Source organism: Sinohyriopsis cumingii, chromosome 4 (assembly GCF_028554795.1).
Source record: "Sinohyriopsis cumingii isolate HCF-2022 chromosome 4, ASM2855479v2, whole genome shotgun sequence".
Lineage (NCBI taxonomy): Eukaryota > Metazoa > Mollusca > Bivalvia > Unionida > Unionidae > Sinohyriopsis > Sinohyriopsis cumingii.
The window spans coordinates 134,649,451-134,666,348 of record NC_142964.1 but is presented as its reverse complement, the minus strand read 5'-3'; the positions used below and the strand labels follow the sequence as shown (position 1 = coordinate 134,666,348).

The window sequence follows — 16,898 nt, the reverse complement described above, 5'->3', positions numbered from 1 at the left end:
TCTGCTCTGGAATATTATTCCAGTTGAGATTTGAAATGCCCACTCTATTTCCTTCTTCCAAACCCAATATATGCAGTGGTTTCAGAAATGCAGCTAAAATAAATAAATTACTTTGTATGAGGGCCACAGGGTAGATTATTTCTTAGCTAATTGTGTTACCCTCTTTAAATAAGATCACCATTATTATTATTACTTCAAAGGCCATGTTATTTATAATGTATGTGGTGTGTGTGTGTGTATATATATATATATATATATATATATATATATATATATATATATATATATACCTTGCATAATGATAAGATTGGGAGCTACTCAGTTTATTTTTTAATACACATATGCTTCATTTTCACTAATGGTGGATAAAAATAGCATAATCTCAATGTTTTTTTGTTCATGATAAACCCCTTATCTCACCATCATTGCCTCTAACACATCCCTAACACCAATACACAACTTTACAAAAAATTCAGAAGCATTAAGTCTTTAACTCCAACAGAGCAGAAGCTTCTAACATGACACACAATTTTACTTGATTTCTACTATGATTCCTAAAAATGACAGCTGGAAACAACTGAAGATCGCTTGGAAAAACAGTATGTGTATCTCCTTTCTCCCTAGGCTATGCTGTCATGTCATCTCTCTAGGCTATGCTGACATGTACATTTCCCTCTCCCTAGGCTATGCTGATATGTCATCTCCCTTCTCCCTAGGGACCACTCTGGTGGCCTAATGATTAGAGCATCCGCCTCGGATGCAGGAGGTTGTGGGTTCGATCCCCGGTCGAGTCATACCAAAGACTTACAAAAATGGCACGAACAGCTACCTCGACTGGTGCTCAGCATTAAGAGGTTAGTGTTAGGAATGGTCAGTCTGGTGTCAGGATAATGTGACTGGGTGGGACATCATGCTACATGTCTGCGGCATGATGCCCCAGTGCTAGACATCACTATAAATTGTCACACTGCAGACATTGTAGCAATATGACTGAAAAATTGTTAAATCTATGTTAAAAATCCAAATCACACACATACACATTCTCCCTAGGCTATGCTGACATGTGCATTTCCTTCTCCCTAGGCTATGCTGCCATGTCATCTCCTTTCTCACTAGGCTATGCTGACATGTGCATCTTCTTTCTCCTTAGATGTATGCTGACATGTGCATCTTCTCTCTCCCTAGACTATGCTGACATGTCATCTTATTTCTCCCTAAGCTATGCTGACATGTCATCTCATTCCTCCCTAAGCTATGCTGACATGTCATCTCCCTTATCCCTAGGCTAAGCTGACATGTGCATCTCCTCTCTCCCAAGGCTATGCTGACATATCAAAACCTTTCTCCCTAAGCTATGCTGACATGTCATCTCCTTTCTCCCTAGGCTATGCTGACATGTCATCTCCTTTCTCCCTAGGCTATACTGATATATCATCTCCTTTCTCCCTAGGCTATGCTGCCATGTGCATCTCATTTATCCCTAGGCTATGCTGGCATATCATCTCATTTCTCCCTAAGCTATGCTGACATGTACATCTCCTTTCTCCCTAGACTATGCTGACATGTGCATCTCCCTTCACCCTAAGCTATGCTGACGTGTATCTCCTTTCTCCCTAAGCTATGCTGACATGTGCACATCCAAAAATCCTTCACAAGAGACATATCCCAAAAACTGGAGGTATTTAATTTTAAAAGCAACAGACTACGAGTGGCCAAGTGGTCTAAATCGCTCTTCGTTACGGATCACTGCCATCTCACCTCTGTCTGTGTGGGTTCAAGTCTCCGATTCGGCTAATGTGGGTATGTGGGAAAGCTTGCCAGTAGCTTCTCGTGGGTCAGTGGTTCTTTCCATGGTTTTCCCGGGTTCTTCCTCCACCATTAATACTGGCCGCCATGTATAGCCTATCATGTGCTGAAAATGGCGTTAAACCCTACAACAACAACAACAACAACAACTCATGAACAAATGCAAAACTTCATATACACTAGCAATGGACCATATCAATGTCAGCTGATTTTCTTTCAAAAGCACATATAGGGTTGACAATTTTCATGATTTTGCAAGTCATTCTTGCTAAACTTGAAGTCAATACAGCAAAGCATCATCATCTCACATGTAAAACTAAACACAATACATCAAGGTATCATTATCTCATATCCAAAACTAAACACAATGCATCAGAGTATCATTATCTCATATCCAAAACTAAACACAATACATCAAGGTATCATTATCTCATATCCAAAACTAAACACAATGCATCAGAGTATCATTATCTCATATCCAAAACTAAACACAATGCATCAAGGGTACCATTATCTCATATCCAAAACTAAACACAATGCATCAAGGTATCACTATCTCATATCCAAAACTAAACACAATGCATCAGAGTATCATTATCTCATATCCAAAACTAAACACAATGCATCAAGGTATCATTATCTCATATCCAAAACTAAACACAATGCATCAAGGTATCATTATCTCATATCCAAAACTAAACACAATGCATCAGAATATCATTATCTCATATCCAAAACTAAACACAATACATCAAGGTATCATTATCTCATATCCAAAACTAAATACAATGCATCAAAGTATCATTATCTCATATCCAAAACTAAACACATTGCATCAAGGTATCATTATCTCATATCCAAAACTAAACACAATGCATCAAAGTATCATTATCTCATACCCAAAACTAAACACAATGCATCAAGGTATCATTATCTCATATCCAAAACTAAACACAATGCATCAAGGTATTATTATCTCATATCCAAAACTGAAATCAATACAGCAAAGTTTCATCAACTACATCTAACACTCAAGTCAACTGTTCTGACTCTGTTAATATATTGTCTTATACTATGTAACAGAAAAAACACAACCAAAACGTTTTGTAAAATTCAACAAATAATTTAATTCTGTAAGTTATAAAATGTAAATTTAAGGAATTTATAGTATTGTGACTTAAGTCCAAGAGTACAGTTTTTCAAATTAATTCAAATCAAGAATGTTCTGATGTACCAAGTCTTGCATGTGCCGATACCCCAATAGTCTTGATATATCACAATGATATAATCCAGAATGTCTTTCAATGAGTCCTTAATAATCCCAAAATAGTGAGTTTAGTCCAAAATTTCAGTTAGCACTTTGTAATTCCAATGAATAATTTGAGTAAATAATTCCTCTCAAATTATAGCTGAACACAACTAAAAACTTCATCCACAAAGACTGATGTAAAGACAGGAATGAATAATTTCATTGATCACAACCTTTATATAAAAACCTAAGACACAATAAGATGACCAGGATCTGGGTCATTTTCCCATAAAATTCATAAACAAATATGTCTCTAGAACTTTCTAAGGTCATAATCAAAGCTAGATCTTGAACTAGTTCATCTAAATATATGTAACACCACCCCTCATAAAGAAAGAAAAAATATTAATACAATAAAGCTTCCTTGTACATATTAATAAAATATACATGGGACAATAATAATTGAAATTACATAGAAAAAGGTCTTATGACACAAAATTTACATAAAGCAATACAGTACTTCTGTACACAAGAAAGTACATCTGGAATCAGATTATCTTTCCTGCTAATGTGCCTAATGTCAATGCTGTATTTGTACAACATGAAGCTCCATCTCAACAATCTCTGATTTTTGTTTTTCATTTTGATAACGAAACGTAAGAAGTTCTGATCATTGAATACAGCAATCAATTAAGGAACTGAACTAATATACACTTCTAAAATTGTTGCAAATCAAAATAAAACATTTTTTCTCGAGTGTGGAATAATTTCTCTGGTGCTTGTTTATTTTATTTTTAGAAAATGAGCACACTGTCAAATCACTTGTTTGGATGTTTGTTTTGGGGTTTAATGCCATTTCTCAGCGTAAGGTATGCTATATATGGTGGCAAGTATAACTGGTGGAGAAAGAAACCAGGAAAACTCAGGCAAGAATCACCAACTCACAGGAAGCTACTGGCAGCTTTCTCACCTACCCATAATGACCAGGCCCTAGACTTGACTCATGCAGACAGTGACGAATGGCAGTGATCGATAAGGCATTTTAGACCACTCAGTCACCCAGGACCCCAAAGTTGAAACTTGGATTTCTTACTCAAAAAACTGGTTTGGGGTTCAGCAATTATGAAAAAATTTGAGCAAAATTTCCAATAACATCCAGCCATACCCAAAAATTACATCAGTTGCTTTTTACCAATAGGCACTGGAATTTCAAGGATAGTCTTGATCTTAACTTCTACAGGTTTAACTCAACCATGTCCTAAAAATGTAAAACAAGCACATCAGAACTCACTATTATGTAAATTGACAAATTTGCACCACTGAATTGATCGTGTTTTAACATCTGCAAAGAAGTGCTCATAATCACATAACAGCTGTTGTAGATCCCTCTTTTCTTGTGGCTGTAGATGTGAAGCTTCTGGTCCAGATTGTTTAATATTTCTGAATTCAAAGGACTGGTTAAAGCAAAGTTACCACAGTTAGATTGTATTCCATCATTTAAATCCTGTCTAGGACAGCTACAAATAAACTCATGGATTGATTAACAGGGCTATTTCTATTAACATACTTCTTTAACATGTTTATATGGCAAAATTGTTTCTGTTTCCTCTTCCCAGGAGTGTTAATAATACAAATTAAGTCACTGCTTTCTTTTAAATTGTATAAGGACCATAATACTTAATTGAGAAGGATTTTGAGGTATGGGAAAGAGAGCCAAACTCTATCACGAGACTGGAAACCTCTTTCCTTTTCAGTTCTGTCCTACCTTATTTTCATTTCTTGACTGAGATGAGTGAGGATTAGTTCTACTTCAAAAGCCTTTTATATTTGAAATCAAAGACACATTCAAGAAGCTTAATTTCTGAATCTTTGATTGAAAGAAGTTTCTTTTAATAACTTCAATGGTCCACAGACAGTATGTCCAAAAGCCAGTTTAAAAACCTAATGATTCTTGACCTGATTCTCCAACAGCAAACGACAGTAAATGAACACCCAACCATTTCCTGTATCAGATTAATATGACTGAATCATATTCTTTAAAGTTTGATGAAATCTTTTTAAAGCCTATAGACTTTCAGGGTGATAGGCAAAAGATTTAAAATGCTAGATGCCTAATTCATGCATAACATGCTGGAAAATTCCAGACACAAAATATGGCCCTTGATCCGACAGGACAGATTTTTTAAAAACTTTATCAAAGATTTTACTATGGTTTTAGTTTTAATATTCCCAAAAAGAGTTGCCTCTCAAAACTTTGTGGATGCACACATTATAGTCAGCAAGTATTGGTTGATTGAGTTAGTCTTAGCTTGGGGACCAACACAGTCTAGCATAATTTTCTAAATGGTGCATGAAATGCAGGAATAGGTTGAAGATGAGCCTTAGGTTTATTTTGATTGGGTTTTTGTACAATATGACAAATGTGACTAGTTCTACAGTATTTTGAAACAGCACTTTTAATTTTTGGCCAATAAAAAAGAGTTCAGATCTTGTGATAAGTCTTATTGACTCTTAAATGACATGCCAAGGAAGCTTCATGGTCTAACTGAGAATGTTTTGTCTATGTGACCTAAAGAACAACAATTTGACAGCTCACTGACCACTCGTCACAAGTGGGTACTTCAGGTAATCTCCATTTTTAAAAAGGACCCTTTTTCCAAAAACAACAAACAGGTATTTATGTAGCTTTAGTTTTGCTAATAGCCCTCTAAAACAAACATCAGGATCTTGTTACTATTTGACAATGAATGACTGTCTTTTGTCACCCTGACAGTGTCTGCATGATTTGGATTTTTAACATAACTTTAAAAATGTTTCAGTCATATTGCAAAGCTGTATGTAGTGTGACAGTTTATAGTGATGTCTAGCACTAGGGCATCATGTCACATCATATCCCAACCAGTCACATTATCCTGACACCAGGTCATCCAGTCCTAACACTAACCTCTTTATGCTGAGCACCTAAGGAGGCAGTTGTTAGTACCATTCTTATTAAGTCTTTGGTATGACTCAGCCGGGGTTTGAGTCAGCAAAAAGCCCATCTGAGGTGGATGCTCTAACCACTAACCCTAATTAGAATAAATTAAATGAGTAGTAATAAGAGGATAACTGTGATCAATAACTCTTGATTGATCAAAACCAGGGAAAAAGTGAACTCATCAAAGACTGACCAAAAAAAGTGCCAACTAAAGGAATACCCTCCTAACCAACATCATTTTCAGGTACTCTTTTTGCCATAGCTCTGGTAACTGCACAAGCAGGGTATAAATCAGGGATTTCATTTCAATAGGATTAACTTTTTGATCAAACAAGTTTTGTCAGTTACAAATGGATTAATTACATCCTTATCTTCAGTTAGGACATTGCCCATTAATAACTGAATACCCTCAACAGGTGAAAAAGTCACTGCTACAACAGTCACTGATCATAAGTTTGATGATAAATTTACATACTGGAGAGGAATATTAACAAAGCTGTACTCTACTCCCTGAATATGAACACTTTCACAAGAAGAACACTTCTCAGACAAAAGCAAAGTACCTGATAAAAAAAGACTGAGAAGCTCCCGTGTCCCTTCATAATTTATGAGGAATAGGCTTGGCAGAAACATCAATAAGTTATGTAGAACTACTGACATCAATGGCTCATAATTCTCTGTAATACAATCAGACAGGCATTTGTTTGACCCAACCAATGTACTGCTTTCAATACAAAACTATGAGCCTGACCTCTTCAAAATAAAAGCAATTTGAACAGCTCTGTCTTTATTCTGTTATGTATTTCTCAAACTGTGACTATCAGAAATAACATGTCCTTTTATCATATCAAAAGTGCACATAGGAAGAGATAAGGATTTCTGATCAGTCTTATCATAAATTGTTGTGCCTAAAAGTTGTGCCAGATGGAGATTTTGAAGTACTCATATGAGACTTAGATTGATCAATACTGCTGAGATGAAGACTTATTGACAAACGAAACTATGTGAGTCAAGGAATAATCATCAGCTGTATGAGCAGCATCTTCCAAAGTTTCTTCCTTCTGCTCATCAAAGTATGTCTTGATGTTACTATGGGTGCAATTCTTTAACACTTAATGAGCTTTCTGAGGTTATCATAATCTTCATCAACCTTCTTGGCTGTGCACCACCTATGATATAGTTTGTTCTTTTTCTCTTGCACAAGGATGTGGGTCATTTTCCCATCAAATTCGGAAACAAATTCATTTTTAGAACCTTCTAAGGTCATAATCAAGGCTAGATCTTGAACTCAAATTCAAGTAAACATCTATTTATGACTTACAAACAAGACATAAATCAGGTACACACTAATTCTCTATCCTCAATCATGGACAAAGATCAAGCACAAAGTACAAACTGAATATACATAATACAATGCAGCAAATTTTCATAATCTACACATAACACTTACGTTAATACAGCAAAGTTTCATCATCTCATAAAACTCAAGACAATACAGCTAAGCACCATCCTCTCCATACCTTTCCCCAGCATATATAATTGTAAAATACTGTCAATTCATTTATTGCCATGGGTATCAATTTTTCTCGTCTTGTGAAAAAGAAGTTTGTTATATAAGTTTATGGATTTTGGAAGGGTTCCGTTTCTTTTGACAGAATTCTCATTGTTTGGACTGGCTGGCTGAATTCATTATTTGTATCGACAAAAAAATCCAAACAACTTGCTATACAACAAAATCCACATAACTGGTACCCCATGAAAACAACAAAAATTTGGTACCATATCAAATCTGCACTAGTTGGAAAGTCACAAATTCTACAAAACTCAGTACCCAACAAAATCCATAAAGCTCTGGCACCACATTCAAATTAGAAAGGCATTAACTCTGAATAAATGCACAAATGAAGGCACATAAACTGTATGTAATGGAAATGAACAGTCAACTTGTTTTCTTTCAAAACAATATATGTGGCTAATAATTTCCATGAGACTGCAATTTATTCTTACCAAAACACACTTGAAGTTTGTACAACAAAGTAGCAGCATCCTCATATTCTGACAAGAATATCAGAATATTGTGAGTTTCTTTTTTTTGTGGGCATAAATTTGTATGGTCTTATGAAAAATTACATGTTTGTCAGTATGTAAATTGATGGTTTGTGGAAGGATCTTATTTTTTGTACAAAGGAATAATTGCTGGATGGTTTCTGAATCTATGGTTTACAGAAACAATGAAATACATGAAACTTAGTACCCAACCAAACTTTTTGCCACAAAACTTTGTACACCATAAAATTTGGAATCCCACAAAACTTGGTGTACCATAAGTTATCAATAATTACATAGCTGACATCTACCTTTAGTATTCTCTAACAGCCAAGGTAAATATTAACTATTATTTTGTTGGTGATGTTAACACCATTTTCAACACATAATAGGCTATACATAGTGGCCAGTATAAATGGTTCAGGAAGAACCCAGCAAATCCCAGGAAAAACTACCAACCCAGAGGAAGCAACTAGCAAGCTTCTTCAATACCCACACTGGCCAAGCCTGAGACTTGAACCCATGAAGACAGAGGTGAAAAGTCCGCAATCTGTAAAGGCGAGTGCCTTGGACCACTTGGCTACCCCAGGGCCTTCTTAAATATGATGCAAGACAAATAAAGTCTAAAGTGATCTTCACAATGAAATGTTGGCCCTGTTTCTACTTCAAGAGGCTTTTTGGTTTTTTTTCTCTTTATGTTAATAACTTTAAATCCTTTTAAAATTTAATCTTTTAAATTTTAATTAACACTATATAGCCAGTATTGTGCTGACATACCATTAACCTACCAACAAGCCTAACTATCCACCAACAACACCTACCTACAGACCTACTGTGAGGTCATAAGAAAACATAAAACAATAAATAATACTCCCTAAAGGGACTGATGCTTTACTGGGCAAAAAGAATTTCTATGAACTCAACATAAATAAATAATACTCCCTAAAAGGGATTGATGCTCTACTGGCCAAAAAGAATTTCTATGAACTCACCATAAGATCTTTTCTTCCTTTTAACTGTTGAAACCATCTGATATTTAGTGATGAAATCGGGGGTGGGGGTACTTGTAGCAGAGGGATATGACCACCAATGACTGCCATTGTACATGTATTTGGGACCAATGACTGTCACTGTGCATGTATTAGGGACCAATAACTGTCACTGTACATATATTAGGGACCAATAACTGTCACTGTACATGTATTAGGGACCAATGACTGTCACTGTACATGTATTAGGGACCAATGACTGTCACTGTACACGTATTAGGGACCAATGACTGTCACTGTACATTTATTAGGGACCAATAACTGTCACTGTACATGTATTAGGGACCAATGACTGTCACTGTACATGTATTAGGGACCAACGACTGCCACTGTACATGTATTTGGGACCAATGACTGCCATTGTACATGTATTAGGGACCAACAATTCAATGTTCTAGGGAATGCTGATTTACTAGTTGCTATCTAAAAGCTGTTATGTCACACTGCTGCAGCTGGGAATGACATCAAAGGGGTACATGGTTCAACAGTTATTTCTTCTCTGATATCTTGAATGTCTTTGATTAAGGACATTGTGCCCAGAATTCTGCACTTTTATGGCACTCAGCAAACTCCGCTGAAGATCAAATGCTGTAGCCATAGTTACTGTCCCTTACTTATCTGTCTATAGCTCAGTTGTAACTATTAAGACTATCTGGTTCAAGGTACAAACCATCCTGTCTCAATAAGGTTAGGCACCAATTTAAGTGTCTAATTAAACAGAGGTAAAGTTTTCTCCAAACATGGAGGCATCTTTAACCATGCCTATAATCCTGACATGAGTCCACATGTCTTTCTTATTTTGTTTGAAATTTTAAACTTTCAATACAAGATTTCAAAACGCTTGGTCTCTGCCTCCATTTCATGTCTGTCTCAGTTCAAAACACCAGCTTCGTATGAGAACTCACTGTCAAACATACTGAAAATATTATTGCCAACCTCAACTAACTCTAATTTCTTCGTGGTAGATATCGTGAAATACTCATAAGCTCCTCATCACTACCTTTGTTATTCCTCCATTAACCCCAGCAAAAAAGGGGCCACTTTCACCCATTAAAATTATGTGCATTGATATTTCTGAATAGTTTCAAATGCATAGCGATAAAATCATTCCCAATATTTTTAAGTGGACTATTCTTGAATATTTCAAGTTGTAAATGTAGTTACAGGCTGGGTGTGCAATATGGAAATTGTAACTGTACGATACATAGACTAAACTACATATATGTAAGTTGTTCCTCATCGGCAGAAAGAACTAGTTGGATATGGCATAGCAATGTCAAGGCCATCAGGCCAAGACAAATGTTCCTATGCCATATCAAATGAATATAAAGGATATATTTTTCAAGAAATCATTGATTTTGTCTCTTCCTACCATACAGACTAGATTTGTAATATTCATTTTGATATATATTAACAAGAAATCTCTAAACAATATTGAAATATTGTTCTGTTTTCTTCTCTTTATTTTCTACTTGAACAGTTGCAAGAATTTAAAATATGCCCCTATGATGAAAAGGTCAACACTGTAACAAGATATAATTGTTATAAATCTGCATCACAATCAAAACAACTACTGTAATATGAGTACCTTTACAGTGCAAATGTTTGTCAGTTTTATCCTCAGATTTACTAAACAAATTCCTCTGTAATTTTAAGACAAATTTTACAAAAATATACTTCCACAGCCCATACTTTTGAAATTCCTAATGCTGAAATGGATTTTAGCTAAGTTTGGTATTTTAGATGATTTACATTGTGGGATTTCTCTTAGGAATTAAACATGAAGTAAAGTTTTCTCCAAATATGGGGCATTTCTAACCACGTACTGAATCTTGACACTACTCCCAGAGTCTTTCTTGCTTTGTCTGCATTTTTAAAAGTTTCAATACAAGATTTCTGTGGCAAAGCACTCTTTTCCTCTCTCCCTCTCTCTAATGTCAGATGTTCATCTGAAAACTCATTATCAAACATTCTCTCCACGATACTGTTGTCCACCTCAATGAACTCTTAATTTCTCTGCCTAGATAAAATTCACATAAACTGTTCATCGCTACTTACAGTACTCTCCATTATCCTCCAGCAGCAAAAACATCCATTTGTACCAATTATGACTGCATTTCTTCAAATTGTAAACATGTGGTGACATTTTTTAATAATTTCAAATGTATAGCAACAAATCATTCCAGATATTTTATAAGTGGATTAATATTTAAATTTAAAGTTGTAAAAGTAGTTACAGGCTGGGTGTGCAATATGGAAATTTTAGGTGCACTATATGGAACCACAGACTGAACATCTGTATCAAATGCCAAAACAGCCATGTAAGATCAAATGTAATAAATGTATATTTGTAATATTTACAATTAATTTGTTACAGAAGCAACCATATTATAAAAAGAAAGTTAATTTGTTGAGCCTGTTTGACATGAATAATGAAAACACAATGTTAACATCTTTTTATATAGTAACAAGATTCCTCAGGAATTTCCATACATTCCTTATTGATGGAAACTGGTGTACCAGCACAGTGAAAAAGTACTATGGTACTACCAGAAAAATATCATGGTAAACCTGTATACCAGTTACACTGCACACCTCAAATTTACAAACATAGCTTTACTGTAATGTCTGCAATTTTCATACAGTATTCTAATTTTTCTAATTTTATATAGTATCTCTAATTTTTCACAGAGTATTTCTAATTTTTAACAAAGTACCTGCAATTTTCCACACATTATTCATAATGTTTAATAGGTATCTAAATTTTCATTATTTACTTCATATTTTATTTCCTAAATTTGTGGTTGGAGATTACAAGATGTACAACACAGAAGGTAAAGGATTGGAGGATAAATATCATATCTTATAATGTTCTCCTTTGATGCTACAAAAAATGTAAACCTATGTGAATATATGAACATAAGGCACATGATATTAAGCTTCAGTGACAAAAAAAATTACTGAATAGGCAAAGTGAAGAGTCTCTTGGTTAAACAACAGCAATTAGTCAAGGTATAAAAAGCGAGAAGATGAGGGTGAAAGATATTGATGAAGAACAGATAAATGTTAAAAGGACAAATTGTCAATTAAAATGTGTAGAACACAGACATACTGTAGGAAGCTGAGCAAATAGGGAGGAAAGACAGCTGAGGAAAAATAAAAAAGGAAAATTTATCAGTATTTGAAATTTTTTATGTAGTATATTCAATTTTCATACAGTATCTCTGAACCTTTACTATGCAAACTTTGCACAATTTTGTGCTGAGAAATGAGCTGAAAATCTAAGTTAATACATTTTAGCAATAAGCATTTGTACTTTAAAAATAAATTATTAAAATGTTTGAAAATATATACGTGTCTGACTGGGACATTTGGATTCTTAAAATAGCTTTATCACTACGATGTCTGCAGTGTGGCAGTTTATAGTTATGTCGAGCACTGGGGCATCATGCCACAAATATTTAACACCATGTCCCACCCAGTCAAATTTTCCTGACAAGGCCAACCAGACCTAACACTAACCTCTTAATGCTTAACATCAATGAGGCAGCTGCTAGTGCCAATCTGATAAGTCTTTTGGTATAAATGGACAGGGCCTGAACCCGCAATCTCCCACATTGGAAGTGGATACTCTAACCACTTAGGCCACCCAAGCAGTCTCTACGAAAATGTATCAATATTACAGTAACTGGAGCCTTAACCACTGTACGCATGCTACCTCAATTGCAAACGAGAAGCAATATGTGGCAATGCCTCCACATACATACCCACGGATGTCTGGCCACTTTCCTGCACCAAGGGGTTTATTTCTGGTGGAGCTGCATCTATAGAAACCTGAGAATCTAGACGTGACAATCTCTCTTCAGCAGCCATTGGTTTGTCAAGTATGGATTATTGTCTGCAAAATGTTGAAATGCAATTAAAAGAATGGCAAGCTTAAGAAGGAAGATGAATAAGTGATAATGAACTCAGGTCCCAAAATACCCTTTATTTCTCAAATATTTTCCTGCAAATGTCCTCACAATTGTGCCAGAGGAAAAATGTAAATCAATGATCTCTTATATAAATGCTTCAATAGCATTCTCCAAAATAGTATGGGAGATGAAGATATGATGAACACAATTCCCCAAATACCCATTTTAAAATAAAGTTTCTAAACATGTCCCCAAAACTTAGGCAGTGGAAAGAAGTAAAACCTTATTGAAGATTTACACCAAATACACCCTCTAACCGACAAAGCTTCAAGAAAATCTTTCAAAATGATGTGGAAGCAGCGTTGAGCTGATTTGTGTAGATGGGTTGTGACAATTTCAACACTTTGTTGGCTATATCATGGCAAGGAAATGGGAGCTAAGTGCCTTTTCCAAGAAGACATCGAGCTAGCCAACCAGGGCTGGCCTCAGCAGTTACTGAACCCAGAACCTCAAATTACAAGTGAGTCTGATGCTCTTCTAACTGAGCTACCTGCTGGCAAACTGAGTTCTAAATAAAATGCTGAGTTTTCAAGAAAAATCCCCAACATGGGCCAGAGAAAAGAGTAAACCCACTGCATATCTACAACAACCACAACTCTAGTCTGCAATGTTTCAATAAAATCCTCCAAGCAAAATGAGAGGAGAAGCTATGACAAATTAAATTTCCAAATTACTATCTTTTGGCAAATTTTAAACAACACCTCCCCCACAAACACACACAAAAAGACTGATGACAAAATTAAAACCTTATTGCACATTAATAGCAAATATTTGTGCTATCAAAAGATCACTGGTGCTTTAGTATTTAATCCATTCTTTATTAGAAGAAATATGCAGCAAAATAGAAATGCATCATTTTGGAAATTGTATTTCTTCTACAAAATGATTTAGCTGTAAGAATGTCCATGCTGGCATGGCCCATTCATCTCTATGCGTGAAATCACAAACATCATTCAGAAAGACTTGCAAATGACAATGCATCTGAACACTTTTAAGTTTCTGATAGTGTGAAGTATTGTGCATTTTAGATTTCAACGAGTGATGTTTATTTTTCAGGTCAGTATTCATTGATATAAAAGATTTTCCATAAAAAATATACAGTGACAGATATCAACTTATTCTATTGTTTATTAACAATGGATCTCTTCTAATTCCTGCTGAATATTCTGCATCCTTGACCTTTTCAGTCACATCATTTAGTCTTTACCATCACCTCCATTACACTGGTCAACAGTGAAATCATTACTGACTTGAAAAGGCCCTAATCTGTAGTATTTTGGTGTGCCGAACACGAATATAACCGTGAAAAATTTGTATTGGCTCTCGTTTTGAAGATATTCATATACCTCATTTTCTATGTTTCACTGTGTAAATTTCTCCAGTAGGACTGCAGCAACATCCGGAATAATGATGTAACATTGCATAATACCATCATGCTCACATCATCCACAGTTGATTGCATCATTTTCTGATGCAATGCAATACTAATGCCATGCGGCTGCTGAAGTAAGTTGACGTCAGCAGTGTACTATACATGTGTAGGCCTATTATACTAATGCCAGGCGGCTGCTGAAGCTGACGTAAGCAGTGTACTATATAAAGCCCAATCAGATAGGTTCAGCATTTAAAATATTTTAGACGTTGTGCGAGACAGTTCAAGCTACTGTTACATAAAACTTACTATTTTATCCATTTACGTACAATAAAGAACAGTAATGCCTCGAAAGTGTGTTAATACCGCGGACAATTTTTGCTATATTTGTGGGGAAGTGACATTTGCCAACCAGAAGAAAAGTATCAATTCTCAAGTGAAGAAGGCATATCATCTTTACTTCGGATGCAAGGTTGGTGACCAAGACAAGCCTTGGGCTCCGCATATATGCTGTGCTACATGTACAACACAGCTTTCACAGTGGTTGAATTGCAAAAGGTCATCAATGCCGTTTGCAGTCCCAATGGTGTGGAGAGAGCCAAGCAACCACCTAAATGACTGTTACTTCTGCTTGGTTCCTCCTCTTTCCGGCGGAATAACGAAGCGAAAGAAGTCGAGAATAGTCTACCCAAACATTCCGTCTGCATTGAGACCAGTTCCACATGGTGAGGGACTTCCTATTCCAGAACCTTCAGCAGAATATTCTCTTGATTCATCTGACGAAGACAAAGGTGAGTCGACCTGTTCTTCTCCTGGTCCATCAGCATGCAGTGATCCAGATTTTCACTGTGGTGCATCATCAACCCCACACAGAATAACACAGGAAGAACTAAATGACCTGATTCGTGATTTGGACTTATCAAAGAACAAGGCAGAATTGCTAGGATCAAGACTCCAACAATGGAATCTTCTAGAAGAAGATGTCACAATTACTGCATATCGAAAGCGCCACCAGCAATTGGAGCCTTTCTTCAGAAAGGAAAGTAATCTGATATTCTGTTCCGATATTGAGGGCCTCATGAATGCTTTAAAAATCACTCATGACCCACAAGAATGGAGACTATTTGTGGACTCTTCGAAACTGAGTCTCAAGGCTGTGCTTTTGCACAATGGAAACATTCTTCCATCTATTCCAGTAGCGTATGCTGTCCACATGAAAGAGACATACGATAACTTAAGGCAGCTACTGAATTCCATTGAGTATAACAAGTACAGCTGGCACCTCTGTGGTGATTTGAAGGTAGTTGCCCTTTTAATGGGACTGCAGCAAGGATATACAAAATACATGTGTTTCTTATGCGAGTGGGATAGCCGAGCAAGGGAAATGCACTACATGAGGAAGGAATGGACTCACAGGCAGAATGTAGCCATTGGAGAGAAGAATATCCAACACCCAGCTCTGGTTGAGGCTCAGAAAATCTTGCTACCACCCCTTCACATCAAACTAGGTTTGATGAAGAACTTCGTGAAAGCCATTGACCGGACTTTGCCAGCATTCCGATACCTGCATGAAAAATTCCCTCGACTCAGCGAAGCAAAGATTAAAGAGGGAGTTTTTGTGGGTCCTCAGATTCGAGAGCTTTTCAAAGATGACCGGTTCAACAACTTGCTGGAAGGTGACGCGAAACAAGCATGGAATGCTTTTCGCCTAATTTCTACAAACTTCTTTCGGAAATGTTAGGGCAGAAAACTATAAGGAACTAGTAGAAGACATGTTGATGAAGTATAAGAAACTTGGCTGCAATATGTCTCTAAAGATTCACTTCCTTCATTCCCATTTGGATTTCTTTCCTAGCAACTGTGGTATTGTTAGTGATGAACACGGCGAACGTTTTCATCAAGATATCGCAACAATGGAACAAAGATACCAGGGAAAATGGTCCACTACAATGCTGGCTGACTACTGCTGGACACTCCTCAGAGATGCTCCCGAACAGCTGTACAAGAGACAGGCGAAGAAATCTAAGATGTAGTCAATGACTTGATTTTTTATAGGTAGGCTATTACAGTTGACCTTTTACTATTGGAATGCATTTCGTTATGTAAACATTAATTTCTTGCAGATTACAAAAAAACTAGAGCCAATTTTGCAATTTGACTGTCATATTCGTGTTCAGCACATAAAAATTGATAAGAATTGACTAATTTTATTTCAGTAACATGACTTTTGTAAAAATTTGTTGTCCAGTGTTATTAATTTAGCCCACTGCAAGGATCATGTGGGCAAAATGTTGGGTCCTTTCATGACACATTAAACAGGCTTACACAGAATACAGTCAAATGTAAATTACTCATTTTTTATGATAAAGGGATAGTTTTCTGATTGTACATTTAAATTTTTCATACTGTAGATTTATTTATGTCA

At 36.0% G+C, this 16,898-nt stretch overlaps 1 protein-coding gene and 1 long non-coding RNA gene across 3 annotated transcripts in view; one reads left to right on the top strand and one right to left on the bottom strand.

The window, feature by feature from the left end:
* LOC149802128 (uncharacterized) overlaps window positions 1-16,898 on the top strand; it is a 145,578-nt gene that overhangs the window by 94,896 nt on the left and 33,784 nt on the right. The gene's annotated exons all lie outside the window — the stretch shown is intronic.
* Window positions 1-16,898, bottom strand: part of LOC149802129 (uncharacterized) — a 65,883-nt gene that overhangs the window by 46,187 nt on the left and 2,798 nt on the right. For both annotated transcript variants that reach the window (XM_089956528.1, XM_089956529.1), the window contains exon 2: window positions 12,895-13,025. In XM_089956528.1, coding sequence (XP_089812654.1) covers window positions 12,895-13,000 — 106 coding nt within the window. In that variant the 5' untranslated portion in view covers window positions 13,001-13,025. The remainder of the gene's footprint in view (window positions 1-12,894; window positions 13,026-16,898) is intronic.